A 13,761-nucleotide genomic window follows, 5' to 3' on the forward strand; every position below is an offset into this window, starting at 1 on the left:
TTACACAGCTTGATAGCATGCTGTGGGGCAGACGCTGATGTGGACTCACCGGAAGCGGCTCTGAAAGCGGGAGAGGAAGCGTGTGGAGATGCTGAGACGAGGATTGAGGAAGTTACTCTCTGTGCCGCTGGGCTGAAGACAGCTCAAGTCTGTGTTGAACTTTTCTACAAGACAGTTTCCACAGCAGATTAGATCAGCAATGATGATTTCAACATCATCTTAAGACTGGAACACACTACATGACTAAAGCATCATAGAGTTCACACTGCACCATCAGACTCCAACCAACGCAGACAGTCACCGGATTACAGTACGTCACAAACGACAAACACAGATTCAACATGTGGGGTAAACTGATCCAACAAAACCTGAAGTGTCTGTTGCCATCTTTCGGTACAGTGTGAATTGGCCTATACACTAAACATGTACCCATCATACACTACGCAACTGTCCACTCTGACTGCCTAATATCTGCACTCTGGCTCTGATATTTGGCAACTAGCGTTGACTGTAAATTAGCAAAAAAAATCATAAATTTGTGTAGTAGTGTATTCCAGCCTTTAGTGGACAACTAATGAAGCCCTTTGAGATATGCTTATAGTGAAAAGATAAGAATCATGCCTAGCAAACATGACATTTTTGAACAGTTGCTTTAACACAGTAGGGCATTTCAATCCAGCACAAGAGCTGAAGTCGTACCATTAGCAGCCACACCCAGAGTGTCGAAATGTTGGCGAAGCAGCGTTCCAGATTCTTCTTCATCCTCTTCCTCTTCCACTCCTGAGCTTCCCGTGGAGCTCACCTGACTGAGGGAGTCTGTGTCCTCTAAAAAAAAAAAAAAAAACACAACAGATAAAGTCACATCAACAAGAGGATCTTCAACTCTACAAGGCCACTACTAGTGTGTTAGGGCATGTCATGCTCTCCAGCACACAGTGTGTAATGTAACGTACGGTCATGGGGCTGGTCACTGTGGGAGGCTGGACTCTCAGCAGAGCAAGCGCTATCTGGGCTGAGCTCCTCGTCCTCAGGGTCACCACCTGACCCCTCACACAGAGCTTTAACATCGAACTCTCTAAAGGGAAGAAACAAAAACAACAACAAAAGATTGATTATTGATAATACATTAAAAATGCTGACTACCAGGAACTTCCATATAGCAATGTCTAGTTTACTATGGGTAAAAAAATTGTTGTAAGACACTGTCACACTTGGTTCAGTAGCTTGGTCCCATTTAGAGCTTGAATCCAGCTCACCCACTTTTCATGAATTGTGCAAAAAGTAGTCAAGTCTCCTTTATTTATATAGCGCTGTTTACAATACAGATTGTTTCAAAGCAGCTTTACAGTGAAAACAGGGAAATAATGCAACAAGGTTTGTTTAGCGTCACAGTCCAGCTTAAGTTCAGTGATGGTTCATTTTTGTTGTAAAAAAAGTTATTAATTTAGTTCACACCCACACATATACATATATACACACACACATATACATATATGTATACCCATATGTGTACGCACATGTATACACACACACACACATGTATACGCACATGAATACATATACATATGTATGTGTGTATATATAGCCGCTCTGGCGAAAACAGTGATGTCATCGTCCAGCTCAGTTCAGTTCTCATATAATGAGTCAATGCACGCAGATCAATATTATTGTTGACTATTAAGGTTCCCCAACTAAGTAAGCCAAAGGCGACAGTGGCAAGGAACCAAAACTACTTCAGATGACTTAAAAGTACCTCTAATTCAATTAACTCAAATGTCACTCAATGTGGAGGACGGGGACTGGTAACGGTAACATCAAGCAAACATTGGGACACCTCAGGGCTTGATACTTGGACCGCTTCCTTTTCAGTTTTCACCACAATGTCACCAACTCATCACCCAGGCATTTTCCAATATTAAAACAAAACAAATTGCAGCGCAGCAATTCTCATGTTGCTGGATAAGCATCTGCTAAACGAATAAATGCAAATAAACCTACTCCCAAAATGGAAAATGAACCAAAGCCAGATGTTGTTATAAGTGGTTTACCCTTCTCCAGTGGAGAGAGCAGTGCTGTTGGCAGGGTACAAAATGTATCCAGTCTTCTCTGGTGAGCTGTGCTTGGGATTGAAGTTCTCCTCTCCATGTGGCAACTGCAGAAAATCTGGCCCTTGGAGAGAAGAGCTAAACCCATCTCTGGAAACCTACAACAAATAAAACAAACACTTTCATGTTTCAGTTATAGCAGCAGACAATTATGTGGTTACAATTGTTAGAGAAGTTACTCTTGTCCAGACAAGCATCACTACTACTATTAACACATTCTTTGAGTAAAAGATTTTAGGTTGTTTGTCCCACTAGATGGCTTGAAATGATTACTCTCCAATATCCAGCCACGTGAAGCCAGGGATAAAAGACCAAGAGTACCAAACTAATGAACAGGGTTCAGACAAATTTCCCCCCAGTAGTTCATGATCAGTTGTTAAAGGAATAGTTCACTTGAAAAATGAAAATGCTCATCATTTACTCACTCTCAAGTTGTTCTAAACCTATATGAGTTTCTCTCTTCTGTTGAACACAAAGGAAGATATTTTGAAGAATGTTGGTAACCAGACAGTTGTTGGACCCCATTGACTTACACAGTATTTGTTTTCCTACTGTGTGAGTCAATGGGGTCCATCAACTGTCTGGTTACCAACATTCTTCAAAAATTATTCCTTTGTGTTCAGCAGAAGAAAGACAATTATACAGGTTTGAAAAACTTGAGGGAGAGTAAGTGACAGATTTTTCATTTTTAAGTGAACTGTTCCTTTAAGGATTGAACATTTATTATTACCATTATTATTATTTAAATTCAAGCAAACATCACCCGCCTCGAGAGCAGGCAAGACAGGACAGAGATTTCACTGTTCTTAATGACTTGTCTTGTCCGGTAAACAAACATTTATATAATAAAATGACGCATTGAAAAAGACAAACTGTCAGCAGTCTTAAAGAGTTTGATTCATACATTGTAAGTTCATGATGATGCAACGGGCAGTTTAGCACTGACACAGTTCATGCAAAATTAACAAAACTTACACTGCAAATTTTTTCCTCTTCCTCCAGATCATCGTCTTCGACGCCTTCATCCAACAGACTATCCAAACTCTGAGGGTGGAAGCGAGAGTCTTCCTCGAACTCCTCCTCTCCCACGGCTCTGCTGGGAGTGTGTGACAGGGGAAGCTGCATGCTCTTCATCTCCAGTACTGTGCGGATGGCTAGTGGATCTGACTGCACTGCCCAGCGTCCCTGAGGCTGGTACTGAGCTCGATTATCTACGCCACTGCCATCAGTCTCACCTCCTCCGCCCTGTGATTAGAGCAGATCCATTAGTCATGACAGAATTCAATATTCAATAACATATTTCATGAGAACAGGAACATGCATACCAGTCTGCGCACCCACATGGGCATCTTGCCATTGGTTTGGAGCACCACAGAATCCAGAGATGCTAAAGTGTGACAGTCAAGTCCATTAAATCCAATTTTAAACAGAATTCTGTACACTTTGCTTGTGCACTTGATGTGGGGCCCAATGATTCCCACCATGTGTAAAACACACTGTAAATTCCTGTAATTTTTTTGTCTAATGCAGAATGCACAATTTTTGGACAAATAAATCAAAAGTAGGGCTGTATAATTAATCAAATCACAATGTGGACTAGCGTCTGTGAATATTAACATGCAAAAAGACAGCTATTAGAAAAGTGTTATTTTAGTGTTGTTACGTTTTCATTTGATAACATTTTAAAATATAAATTGTTAATGCCTTCATCTGATTACCACTGTTTTTGAAAATTTGTATTAAATCATGAATCCAGAACACCAAATCCAAACACAACACAGAATTTCTGAATGGCCCCATTATTGAAAAAAAAAAAAAAGAAAAAAAAAAAGTATACCATATTAAATTGTTAAAGTTTTATGAATTACATTTATGAGAAATGCTTTTTGATTATAAAACTAAAACCATTAAAACAGAATCTGGAAAAATTAAAACAGAAAACAAGTTAAACAGATTTCATAGAGCCTGAAAATTAAAACTTTCAGAAACTTTTAATAAATTGTTAAGATGTAGATGTTGATTTCAATTAATTAATTCAATAATTAAAATAAAAAAAGAATTTGGGGAAAAATAAAAGGGATTTCATTGGGCCCTAACTTGATGTGATCGAGAGGCCCAATAACACCAGAGAAGAACACCATCAACACACCATCCGTGGAGTCGAGTCTGTCTGGAGTCCTGCAGTCGTCCACACCGTCTTCTGGACTCTCCTCCGGCATCAAGCTCTCCTCCTCCTCCTGCTCCTCTTCCTCCATGTGAGGCAGTGCAGTACAGGGCCCAGCAATGTAGGTCTCTCTCCTGAACAACAGGAAAATAATGAAATCAGATAGGCATTCCCATTTCTGACAAGATATTCCAATTCTTGTAAACATACAGTACAAATAGTCTTTCACATTAATTTAAATAAATCATGGCCTCTTGAAGATGAATAAATCACAGAGTGCTGCAGGGATGATATATTTTTGTAGGTCAAAACACAAACGAGAATTTTAGCACTTCCATCGTCCTGAAGTCAACGGCTTTTGGGTTAAATGCCTGAAATAAGGTCTGAGGTGAACACAAGCTCAAGATATTTTCACGTTTTATTCTATGACATAAAATACATCAGTAACACAATGTAAATGTCTTCACGGCAAACTGGTAAACTCAAACTCATGAGTTGCTTTCACAGCCTCATTGAGTTATGATCACGCTCTTGCAAATTATTTTAACTCAATTTTATGGAAAATGCTTTTTAAATAAGGACTGAAAGAAGTGTTGGAAGCTCTACTTCTGTCGATTGTATTTAGTCGTCTTATACACTGCCCAGCCAAACAAAAGTCGCTGTTTGGGTTTAAATAGGCAAATGTTTAAGAGTCTATGATTGGATCATTATTGCAGTGATAATTATGTTTCTAGCATGTTATATGTTTGTTCTAACTCAACAGTTCTTCTAACTCTAATTGATGGAGTGTGTAGCTTTTCATTTCTTAAACAGCCGTGTAGGAAGAAACATGGATGACGATGCCGAGATTCATCAGGCTCAGATTGTGAAAGAATGGTTGTGAGGGAGCATGAAGAATCATTTTCACACATGAATTGGCATCTCTGAGTTTTAATTGATTGAAAGTGTTTGGGATGTTCTGGAGGAGACTTTGCAGAGTGCTGGACTCTTGCATTGACAATACAAGACCTTGACCAAACATTGATGCACCTCTTGACGGTAAAAGTAAAAAAAAAATCCATTACCATTCTTTCACAACTTGAGCCTGATGAATCTTGACATTTGTGAAGATTATCATGATGAAAATAAACCAAAAAAGTCATAATTGCAGCAATCTATTAAGCTGTATTGTGATTTTCTGTGCCCAGATTTAAGACCGCTTAAAATAATTAAGATTTCATTATAACATTTAAAGTCCCCCTGTGGTGAAAATCCAGTTTTTAAATGTTGTTTATATGTCTGTGGTGTTTTTAATATGCTTTAAGACAAAACATGTGCAAATTCATAAATCAACACCATTATCTCCTTCAATATATTCTCCTTAAAACTGCGGTGAAAAAAACACAAACAGTTTGAAATCGCTGGTTACAAGGTAGTTTGTGACGTCAGAAACACAAATCAGGTCAACGTGCCGGAGGGCTTTAGCGTGTCATTACCAGCGAACTAGCAGGGGAGTCTCGAGAGAAGCCAGGTTATCCCGGTATATGTTTTTGGTGATATGAAAAATCGGATACATTTAGCTAAATAAATAACGGGTGTATGATGTATATGACGATGTTATGATTGGGTCACTATATGATGGGTCTGCGTATACTAAATGAAGGATGTAGAGTTACACTCAAGCTATTTTAAGTAGAGGTCGACCGATTCATCGGTTTTGCCGATTAATCGGCACCGATAGTTGATTGGTGGAACTATCGTTATCGGCAAAAATTCATAACGATAGTTTTTCCTGGTTGCGTCCGTTGCTGGAGCGGCTGAGAAGCTCGCGCTGTCATTCATTACACAGTAAGAGAGAGCTGAAAAGGGTCTGCTGGCATCATGCAGTACAAGAGCGGCCTCTAGAGGTGTAATAAAAACCATCACTGATGCCTCGTGTTGTTTATTTCGACACGTGATTCTGCGTGCTGCACTGAGAGCACACGCTGACATCAGATGCGCTTTTAAAGCACCGACAGCTAAAAGGTAGCCTATTTTTTAGCCACACTACATTTTTTCATATCATTATAAAGTGATTAATTTGTTGACTAAATGCTGCATTAGTAGAGAAAGAACAGCACAACAGTATGTTGGTTTGCCTTCGAGGCTGAGAGGACGCTAGTACCTCAAGCGGTTAAAACACTGACAAAAATAAACGTCCGACCCGAATGTTTAATGTCACAATTGTTACCATCTATTTGCATTAGTTTATATCCAGCTGGTCACTTTTATGCATTAAATATGCAGAGAAGTTGCATATTTAAAGCTAGAGACGTAAGAAAGCAAACTGATATGTTCATACAGCCGACAGAAACATATAAACAAATCAGAAAAGCATTCGATTTCGGTTATTTTTTCTTCATCACTTTAAAACATATTTTGTTATTTTGATTAGATAATCATCAAGTGTTTATAAAATAGAAGCAAAAGTGTGAGACTACATGTAATATTTATGTCATTTCAATGCTCTGGCATTGTAGATATTTAAGCATGACTGTTTGGATTTATATGAAATAACACTTACAGTAAAATTCCATATGTAACATTAACTAAGGTTAATAACTGCTGTATAAGTATTGTTCATTATTTGTTAATTAACATGTACTAATTTATATTAAGTACAATATATACATTTAAATTAAGGTTTTTATTTGTTAACCATAGTTAATGCACTATCAAACTAACATGAATGATCAAGGTGCAATTGTATTGCTCAAATATTTTACCGATCAAATTTTGTTACTTTTTTATTCATTAAGTTGGCTTGAAAAAGAACAGTTAAATTTTAATGTTACTGGTTTTATTTGTTATTTAGAGTATTACTTTTTGTTTCAATTTGAATGAATGTCTTATTTCATTTAGCATGTTTTCATGGTTCAATACAGTTTTATTATTTTTATAATAAAGTTCAGCACTGTTTTACTTGGAGTGTTATGTTTTTTTTTATCCAGAATCAATTTGAAAAACTATCGGTGGATTAATCGGTTATCGGCAAGTATGGCCCAACCTAGCTATCGTTATCGGTAAAATCCACTATCGGTCGACCTCTAATTTTAAGGCATGATTAATTTGTTTAAATCACAGGAAGGAAGAAAAAAGTTTCAATATGTCATTTTAGTGATCAAAGTTAGTGAGTTTTAAGGGATAAAATGATTGACTACAGGGGAACTTCAAGACATGTCACAGCTAAAGTACAGTGGTCAAAAAAGGTCAGCAATCTATCATCATCGGATTAAAATGTTAAATATTTAATGGTGAATGTATACGCCTTTTCTTTAATACTGTATAAAACAGTTTCTTGAAAAATCAGTAATAAAATAAAAGTAAAAAACAACATTTAAAAGATTTACCTGTCACCAGATACGGTGATCAGATGCCGGCAGTCCTGGCTGAACTTCATTCCCGTAACAATTTCTGAATTTCTACACATCTGTGTAGTTAGCCATGTATGAAGCACAGCTCACAGTCAAACCATGCTTTTGAAATCAATTGTATATATTCCAATTGAATTGACTGGATTTTGTGCCCACGAAATTCAAACAAAAGTAAATGTGACAGCACCATAACCTCAACGTAGTTTTTGTTGTTTTTTACACTGCCCACCCCTAGTGGTACGTTTGCAAAAAACTTTGCTATACACAAATCACACACGCATCAACGTAGACCTGGGTCTACACAAACACCTCTAGGATGAATGTGATATAGGAAGAGATCAGATTCACAGTTTTCATGGGGCCAAATGACTCTACCTGATGGCTTCTTGTTTGCTGGGGGGTCGTTGAACCCTCAGGCCTGCTTTCTGCTGTCTCTCCGCCAACCTCTTCCTCATGGAGTTGGTCATCTGAGAGTCCAGCCGCCACACAAACACACAGCTGGACACACAAACACACATTAGACTGGGATCTGAATCAGTGAGTGTGTTTTTAAACACGCACTGAGGTAAGGTTTAGCAGAGAGTTAGGGTTGCTCCTAATGTGAGAGTATAGTTGGCGTGTTGGCGCTGTGGCAGACGGCTGCCTCTCCAGTAGCTCTACAGTTTTTAGCTTTTTTTTAGCTCTTTTTATTCATTTAAAATCTATGTTTTTCTTTCTTTTTTCCCCCTATCTTCTTTGTGCGAGTATAGTATGTTTTTTATATATCCCATGGATATTTCAAATCTTAAAATGCAACCAGGAGTTAGCTTTCTCACTCATTCAAGGGAGGAATTGCTGGCTCTGCGCATGAAGGGACGAGCCGGGATACGGCACTCTATACCGGCGGAACTGAGGAGGAGACCCAGGGGCTGCAAGGCCGGGGCTAAGCTAAAGGCTGAGCTAGCGGAGAATCGGAGACGTTACAAGCCATCGATTCCCTCCGTAATCATGGGGAATGTGAATTCACTGCTGAATAAGATCGACGAGCTGTCCGCGTTGAACAACCAGCGGATCTACCGTGAGATCAGCTTGTTCATTTTCACGGAGACATGGTTAAACCACCTTGTATCAGATGTTAGCGTGGACCTGCTTGGATTCACTGCCGTGAGAGCTGACAGAGATACACAGGCAAGTGGAAAAAGCAAAGGTGGAGGACTTATTATGTATGTCAATAATCGCTGGTGTAATCCAGGACATGTCTCCGTGAAGACAACCTCATGTTGCCGGGACCTCGAGCTGTTAGCCGTTAGCCTGCGGCCGTACTATTTACCGAGGGAGTTCAGTCATGTGATCACGCTCTGTGTTTACATCCCTCCGAGAGCGGACGCAGACGCTGCTTGTGAGAAGATCCACTCCGTCACAGCAGCGCTGCAGACACAGCACCCTGAGGCTTTTATGATCATCTCGGGGGATTTTAATCATGTGACTTTGGACTCTACTTTGGCTGTTTTTCACCAGGTTGTAGACTGCCCTACAAGAAACAACAGGACAATTGATCTCCTGTATGCTAATATGAGGGATGCATACAGAGCGACTCCCCTCCCCCCACTGGGGAAATCTGATCACAACCTGGTTTACTTACAGCCACTGTACATTCCCCTGGTCCAAAAACAACCGGTGACAATTCGTACCAGCAGGAGGTGGACCCCTGAGATGGAAAGTGCCCTGAGAGACTGTTATAACACCACAGACTGGGGTGTGTTGATTGACCCGCATGGTGAGGACATAGAGGGGATGACACATTGTCTGACGGACTACCTGAACTTCTGTGCAGACATGGTCTCCCCCATCAAGACTGTCCGCTGTTACCCTAATAACAAGCCATGGGTAACACGGGAGGTTAAGGCTGTCCTCAACAGGAAGAAGGCTGCCTTCAGGAGTAGGGATAGGGAGGCCATGAAGGCAGCACAGCGGGAGGTGAAACTTTGTGTGAGGGAAGCTAAGGACAACTACAGGAGAAAGGTGGAGGAGAAGCTGAGGGAGAACAACATGAGGGAGGTCTGGGATGGCGTGAGGACCATTACAGGTCATAACACAAAGACAAGAACTACAGGGGGAACAAGTGAGATGGCTAATGAGCTGAATGTCTTTTTTAATAGGTTTAACCAGCCTTTGCCTTTTGTTCCCCCCACCCACCCCCCACCCACCCCCATCGCAGTAATGTCTACTTCCCCCCACACACCTCCCCCTGATATCATCATATCCCAGTCTACACAGTCTACACATTTCACCCCTGATTCCGTAATACCCCCCTCTACACACTTTTCCCTCAACACCACACTACCTCCCTCCTCAATACAATCCCCGCCCTACATCACTACAGACCAGGTCAGAGTACAGCTGGGGAGGCTCCGGCCTGGGAAGGCAGCGGGCCCGGATAAGCTGTGTCCGAGACTGCTGAAGACCTGCGCTGCAGAACTGGCGGAGCCGCTCCAACGGATCTTCAACCTTAGCCTGCAGCTAGGGAGAGTGCCTACTCTCTGGAAGACATCCTGCATCGTTCCAGTGCCTAAGAAGAACAGGCCCAGCGAGCTGAACGACTTTCGACCAGTGGCACTCACTTCACATCTGATGAAGACGCTGGAGCGGCTCATCCTTAGCCTCCTCAGACCTCAGGTGCAGCATGCCAAGGATTGTCTGCAGTTTGCGTACCAGCCAGATGTTGGTGTGGAGGATGCCATCCTCTACATGCTGCATCGGGTACACTCCCATCTGGATAGGGGGAACGGCACAGTGAGGATACTTTTTTTGGACTTCTCCAGTGCCTTTAATACCATCCGGCCCCCTATACTCCAGGACAAACTGATGAGGATGGGAGTGGACCCCGTTTTGGTAGACTGGATCAGAGACTACCTCACGGACAGGCCACAGTACGTCAGGATGAAGGACATCATGTCTGACACGGTGGTCAGCAGCACTGGAGCCCCTCAGGGGACAGTGCTGGCACCTGTTCTCTTCACCCTGTACACCTCGGATTTCTGTTACAACTCGGAGCTGTGTCACATACAGAAGTATGCGGATGACACAGCCATCGTTGGGTGTATTAAGGGTGATAGGGAGGAGGAGTATCGGAGTCTGGTGAGGGACTTTTTGGTCTGGAGCCGCACTAACTGCCTACAGCTCAATACCTCTAAGACAAAGGAGCTGGTCGTTAACTTTGGGAGGACAAGATCAAGTCCGCGACCGGTCCTGCTGGAGGGAATGGAGGTGGAGGTAGTCAATTCATACAAATACCTTGGATTGTGGCTGGATAACAAACTGGACTGGACAATACACACAAGCCACCTGTACAGGAAGACACAAAGCAGGCTGTACTTCCTGAGGAGACTGCGCTCCTTTAATATCTGCAGCAAACTGCTGGGCATGTTTTACCAGTCTGTGGTTACTAGTGTCCTTTTCTACACTGTGGTGTGCTGGGGGAGCAGCATATCCAAGAAGGACACCCACAGGCTGGATAAACTGATCAGGCGGGCCGGTTCTGTGATCGGTATGAAGCTGGATACACTGGTGATGGTGGCAGAGAGGAGGACACTGGATAAACTGCTGGACATTATTGACAATGTTAGCCACCCTCTGCACACCATCATCAGCACTCAGAGGAGCCGGTTTAGTGGAAGGTTGCTCCTTCCCAAGTGCCGGACTAACAGATTTAAGGACTCCTTTGTCCCTCATGCCATTAAACTATACAACTCCTCACTTGGGGGGAGGAGGAAATAGGGCAGAGAGGATAACACAACACAAGACAATATAATACATACACATACATATACATATATATACACACCTGGACTTACATTATGCTTGGTCACTATATCATCATATCATTATAACAATAACACTAACACTGGACTCAATACTGACTCTTTTTTAAAATAATTTATTTATGATTATGAATGTTATATGTATGTCTGTCCTGTTCAAAATTTTTTTTGTATTGTTTGAAATTTGTACTGTTTTTGTTTTTCTCCTTTTTCTTCTTGCTAAAAACTGTAGCTGGAACTTTCAATTTCCTTGCGGGAGTCATCCCAAAGGATTAATAAAGATAAGTCTAAGTCTAAGTCTAAGTCTAGAATATCAAAATGTCAAAAGCATTTGTCTTAGTCTATCTAATTTACTTCAGCCACCTAACACAGCTTGTGTTTTTCAACATATGTGGCTCAAAATGTATTTACTACTCAAAGCTGCTCACTCCAAAAGATGAGAAAATACACTTTCAAACATCAAAAACATTAAAAAAACAAAGTAAACATTGCCATAAGTCAACAAAAGAAGATCATAAGCAATTGCTTAATACAAAAACAAGGTATTTATTGATTGCAAACAGCTCTGAACACACACCACATTTTGACTTTGAACGTTCAATGATCAATTTAATTAAATCATCGCCAATTGAAGGTTAATAATAACATTAACTGTGTGATGATTCCTGTTTATCCATGCCCAAATTTAACACCTCTTAAAATGATAATTAAGACTTTTGTTATAACATTTAAGATATTCAAGGCTTTTTAAGGACCCACAGGAATCCTTCAATCCACGTCTGTATGTTGTTTGATATCGGATTAAAATGTTAAATATTTAATGGTGAATGTATACGCCTTTTCTTTAATACTGTATAAAACAGTTTCTTGAAAAATCAGTAATAAAATAAAAGTAAAAAACAACATTTAAAAGATTTACCTGTCACCAGATACGGTGATCAGATGCCGGCAGTCCTGGCTGAACTTCATTCCCGTAACAATTTCTGAGGGAGAATAAAAGTTTGGTCAACGATAAGACAAGCCAAAAACAAAATTATATATATATATACACACACAGACACATACATACTTCTGAAGAGTCAGAATGAAATCATTGATTAAGAAAAATAAACATACCCGAATGTCCAAATAAGGTGGCCACACATTCGCCTGACTCATAGTCAAAGATACAGATATTTTTGTCTGAACAACTGGTGGCCAGAAACATCCCAGAGGGATCCAACTGGACCTGAGAGCAGAAAAACAATTTTATTGCCAAAAGTGCAAAGGATTTTGACTGCAAACATAATTTACTCTGGTAGTCAGTTACACAAACAGCATTATACACACACACACCTTGAGCAGTGTCCCATCATCATTCAGGGAGCCCTTGAAACACTTTTTCATCTTACCACTCCTCACATCGTACACTCTGAAAACACAAAAGAACGTATATTCATACATATAACTCTTTGAAGATTTGATAATGTCATTGTTATGCTTGAAAGCAGACAAATTATTATTGTACTGAGCATAAAACAAACAAACATATGAACTGACCCTTTCAATCAGAAGTTTACAGTATAAGCGGTAGTAACACCTCACACGAAGCCCTACCTAATGTTGCGGTCCTGGCACGCAATGGCCGTGTGTGTGCGTGTGGCGTCCAGGTCCATGTCATACAGTGTGGTCTTCTCCACTATGTGATGTGATCGAGAGAAGTTCAAGCCCTCCGAGGTCTTTGAGAAGAGACACAAAACAACAATAGTTAGAAAGTACATTTGAAAAAAGTGACATTAAAAGGCAGATTAATCAAAGGCAGAAGTAAATCTATTTGCATGTTCCTTTTTCAGATGAACCCTTTGACACATGATGTCCACTACAGCGGACAGGTCTTTTAAAACCTCTTAACCATTTAGTTTTTTTTCCCTCCATTTAAAATTCCATTTTAATGATTTAATTAAATTATTTAAAAAAGCATGTCTAACTAATTTAAGTCATGGAACTTACACAATTTTACATACCTTAAAAGATTAGCAAAAATAAAATTAGGGCCCTATGATGCGTTTTCCTCAATTTCAGTCTTTTTTGTAAACTAACTAACTAACATATTAACCTAGCATTTAGATCTTAAATAAATAATATATATATATATATATATTAGAGGTGGGCATAGATAAAAAATTTTAATCTAGATTAATCTAGATTAAAATGGCTCATTTGAATTCTGCCGAAGGCATTCAGAATATGTGTGCTACCCAAATAATGACTATAAAAGTAAGTCTTTGAGAACGGGTTTCTCAAGCCAGGTGGCGCATTAG

General features: G+C 40.2%; 1 protein-coding gene across 3 annotated transcripts in view; it reads right to left on the reverse strand.

The window, feature by feature from the left end:
* Positions 1-13,761, reverse strand: part of wdr62 (WD repeat domain 62) — a 37,022-nt gene that overhangs the window by 8,917 nt on the left and 14,344 nt on the right. For all 3 annotated transcript variants that reach the window (XM_082180612.1, XM_082180614.1, XM_082180613.1), the window contains exons 15-26: positions 13,058-13,179; positions 12,797-12,872; positions 12,578-12,689; positions 12,381-12,444; positions 8,037-8,159; positions 4,255-4,403; positions 3,431-3,492; positions 3,081-3,350; positions 2,049-2,203; positions 954-1,075; positions 700-825; positions 50-164 (exon numbers count right to left, since the gene is read on the reverse strand). In XM_082180612.1, the coding sequence (XP_082036738.1) occupies positions 50-164; positions 700-825; positions 954-1,075; positions 2,049-2,203; positions 3,081-3,350; positions 3,431-3,492; positions 4,255-4,403; positions 8,037-8,159; positions 12,381-12,444; positions 12,578-12,689; positions 12,797-12,872; positions 13,058-13,179 (1,496 nt within the window). The remainder of the gene's footprint in view (positions 1-49; positions 165-699; positions 826-953; positions 1,076-2,048; positions 2,204-3,080; positions 3,351-3,430; positions 3,493-4,254; positions 4,404-8,036; positions 8,160-12,380; positions 12,445-12,577; positions 12,690-12,796; positions 12,873-13,057; positions 13,180-13,761) is intronic.

The sequence above is a fragment of the Leuciscus leuciscus genome (genome assembly GCF_965113295.1).
Source record: "Leuciscus leuciscus genome assembly, chromosome: 9".
Classification (NCBI taxonomy): domain Eukaryota; kingdom Metazoa; phylum Chordata; class Actinopteri; order Cypriniformes; family Leuciscidae; genus Leuciscus; species Leuciscus leuciscus.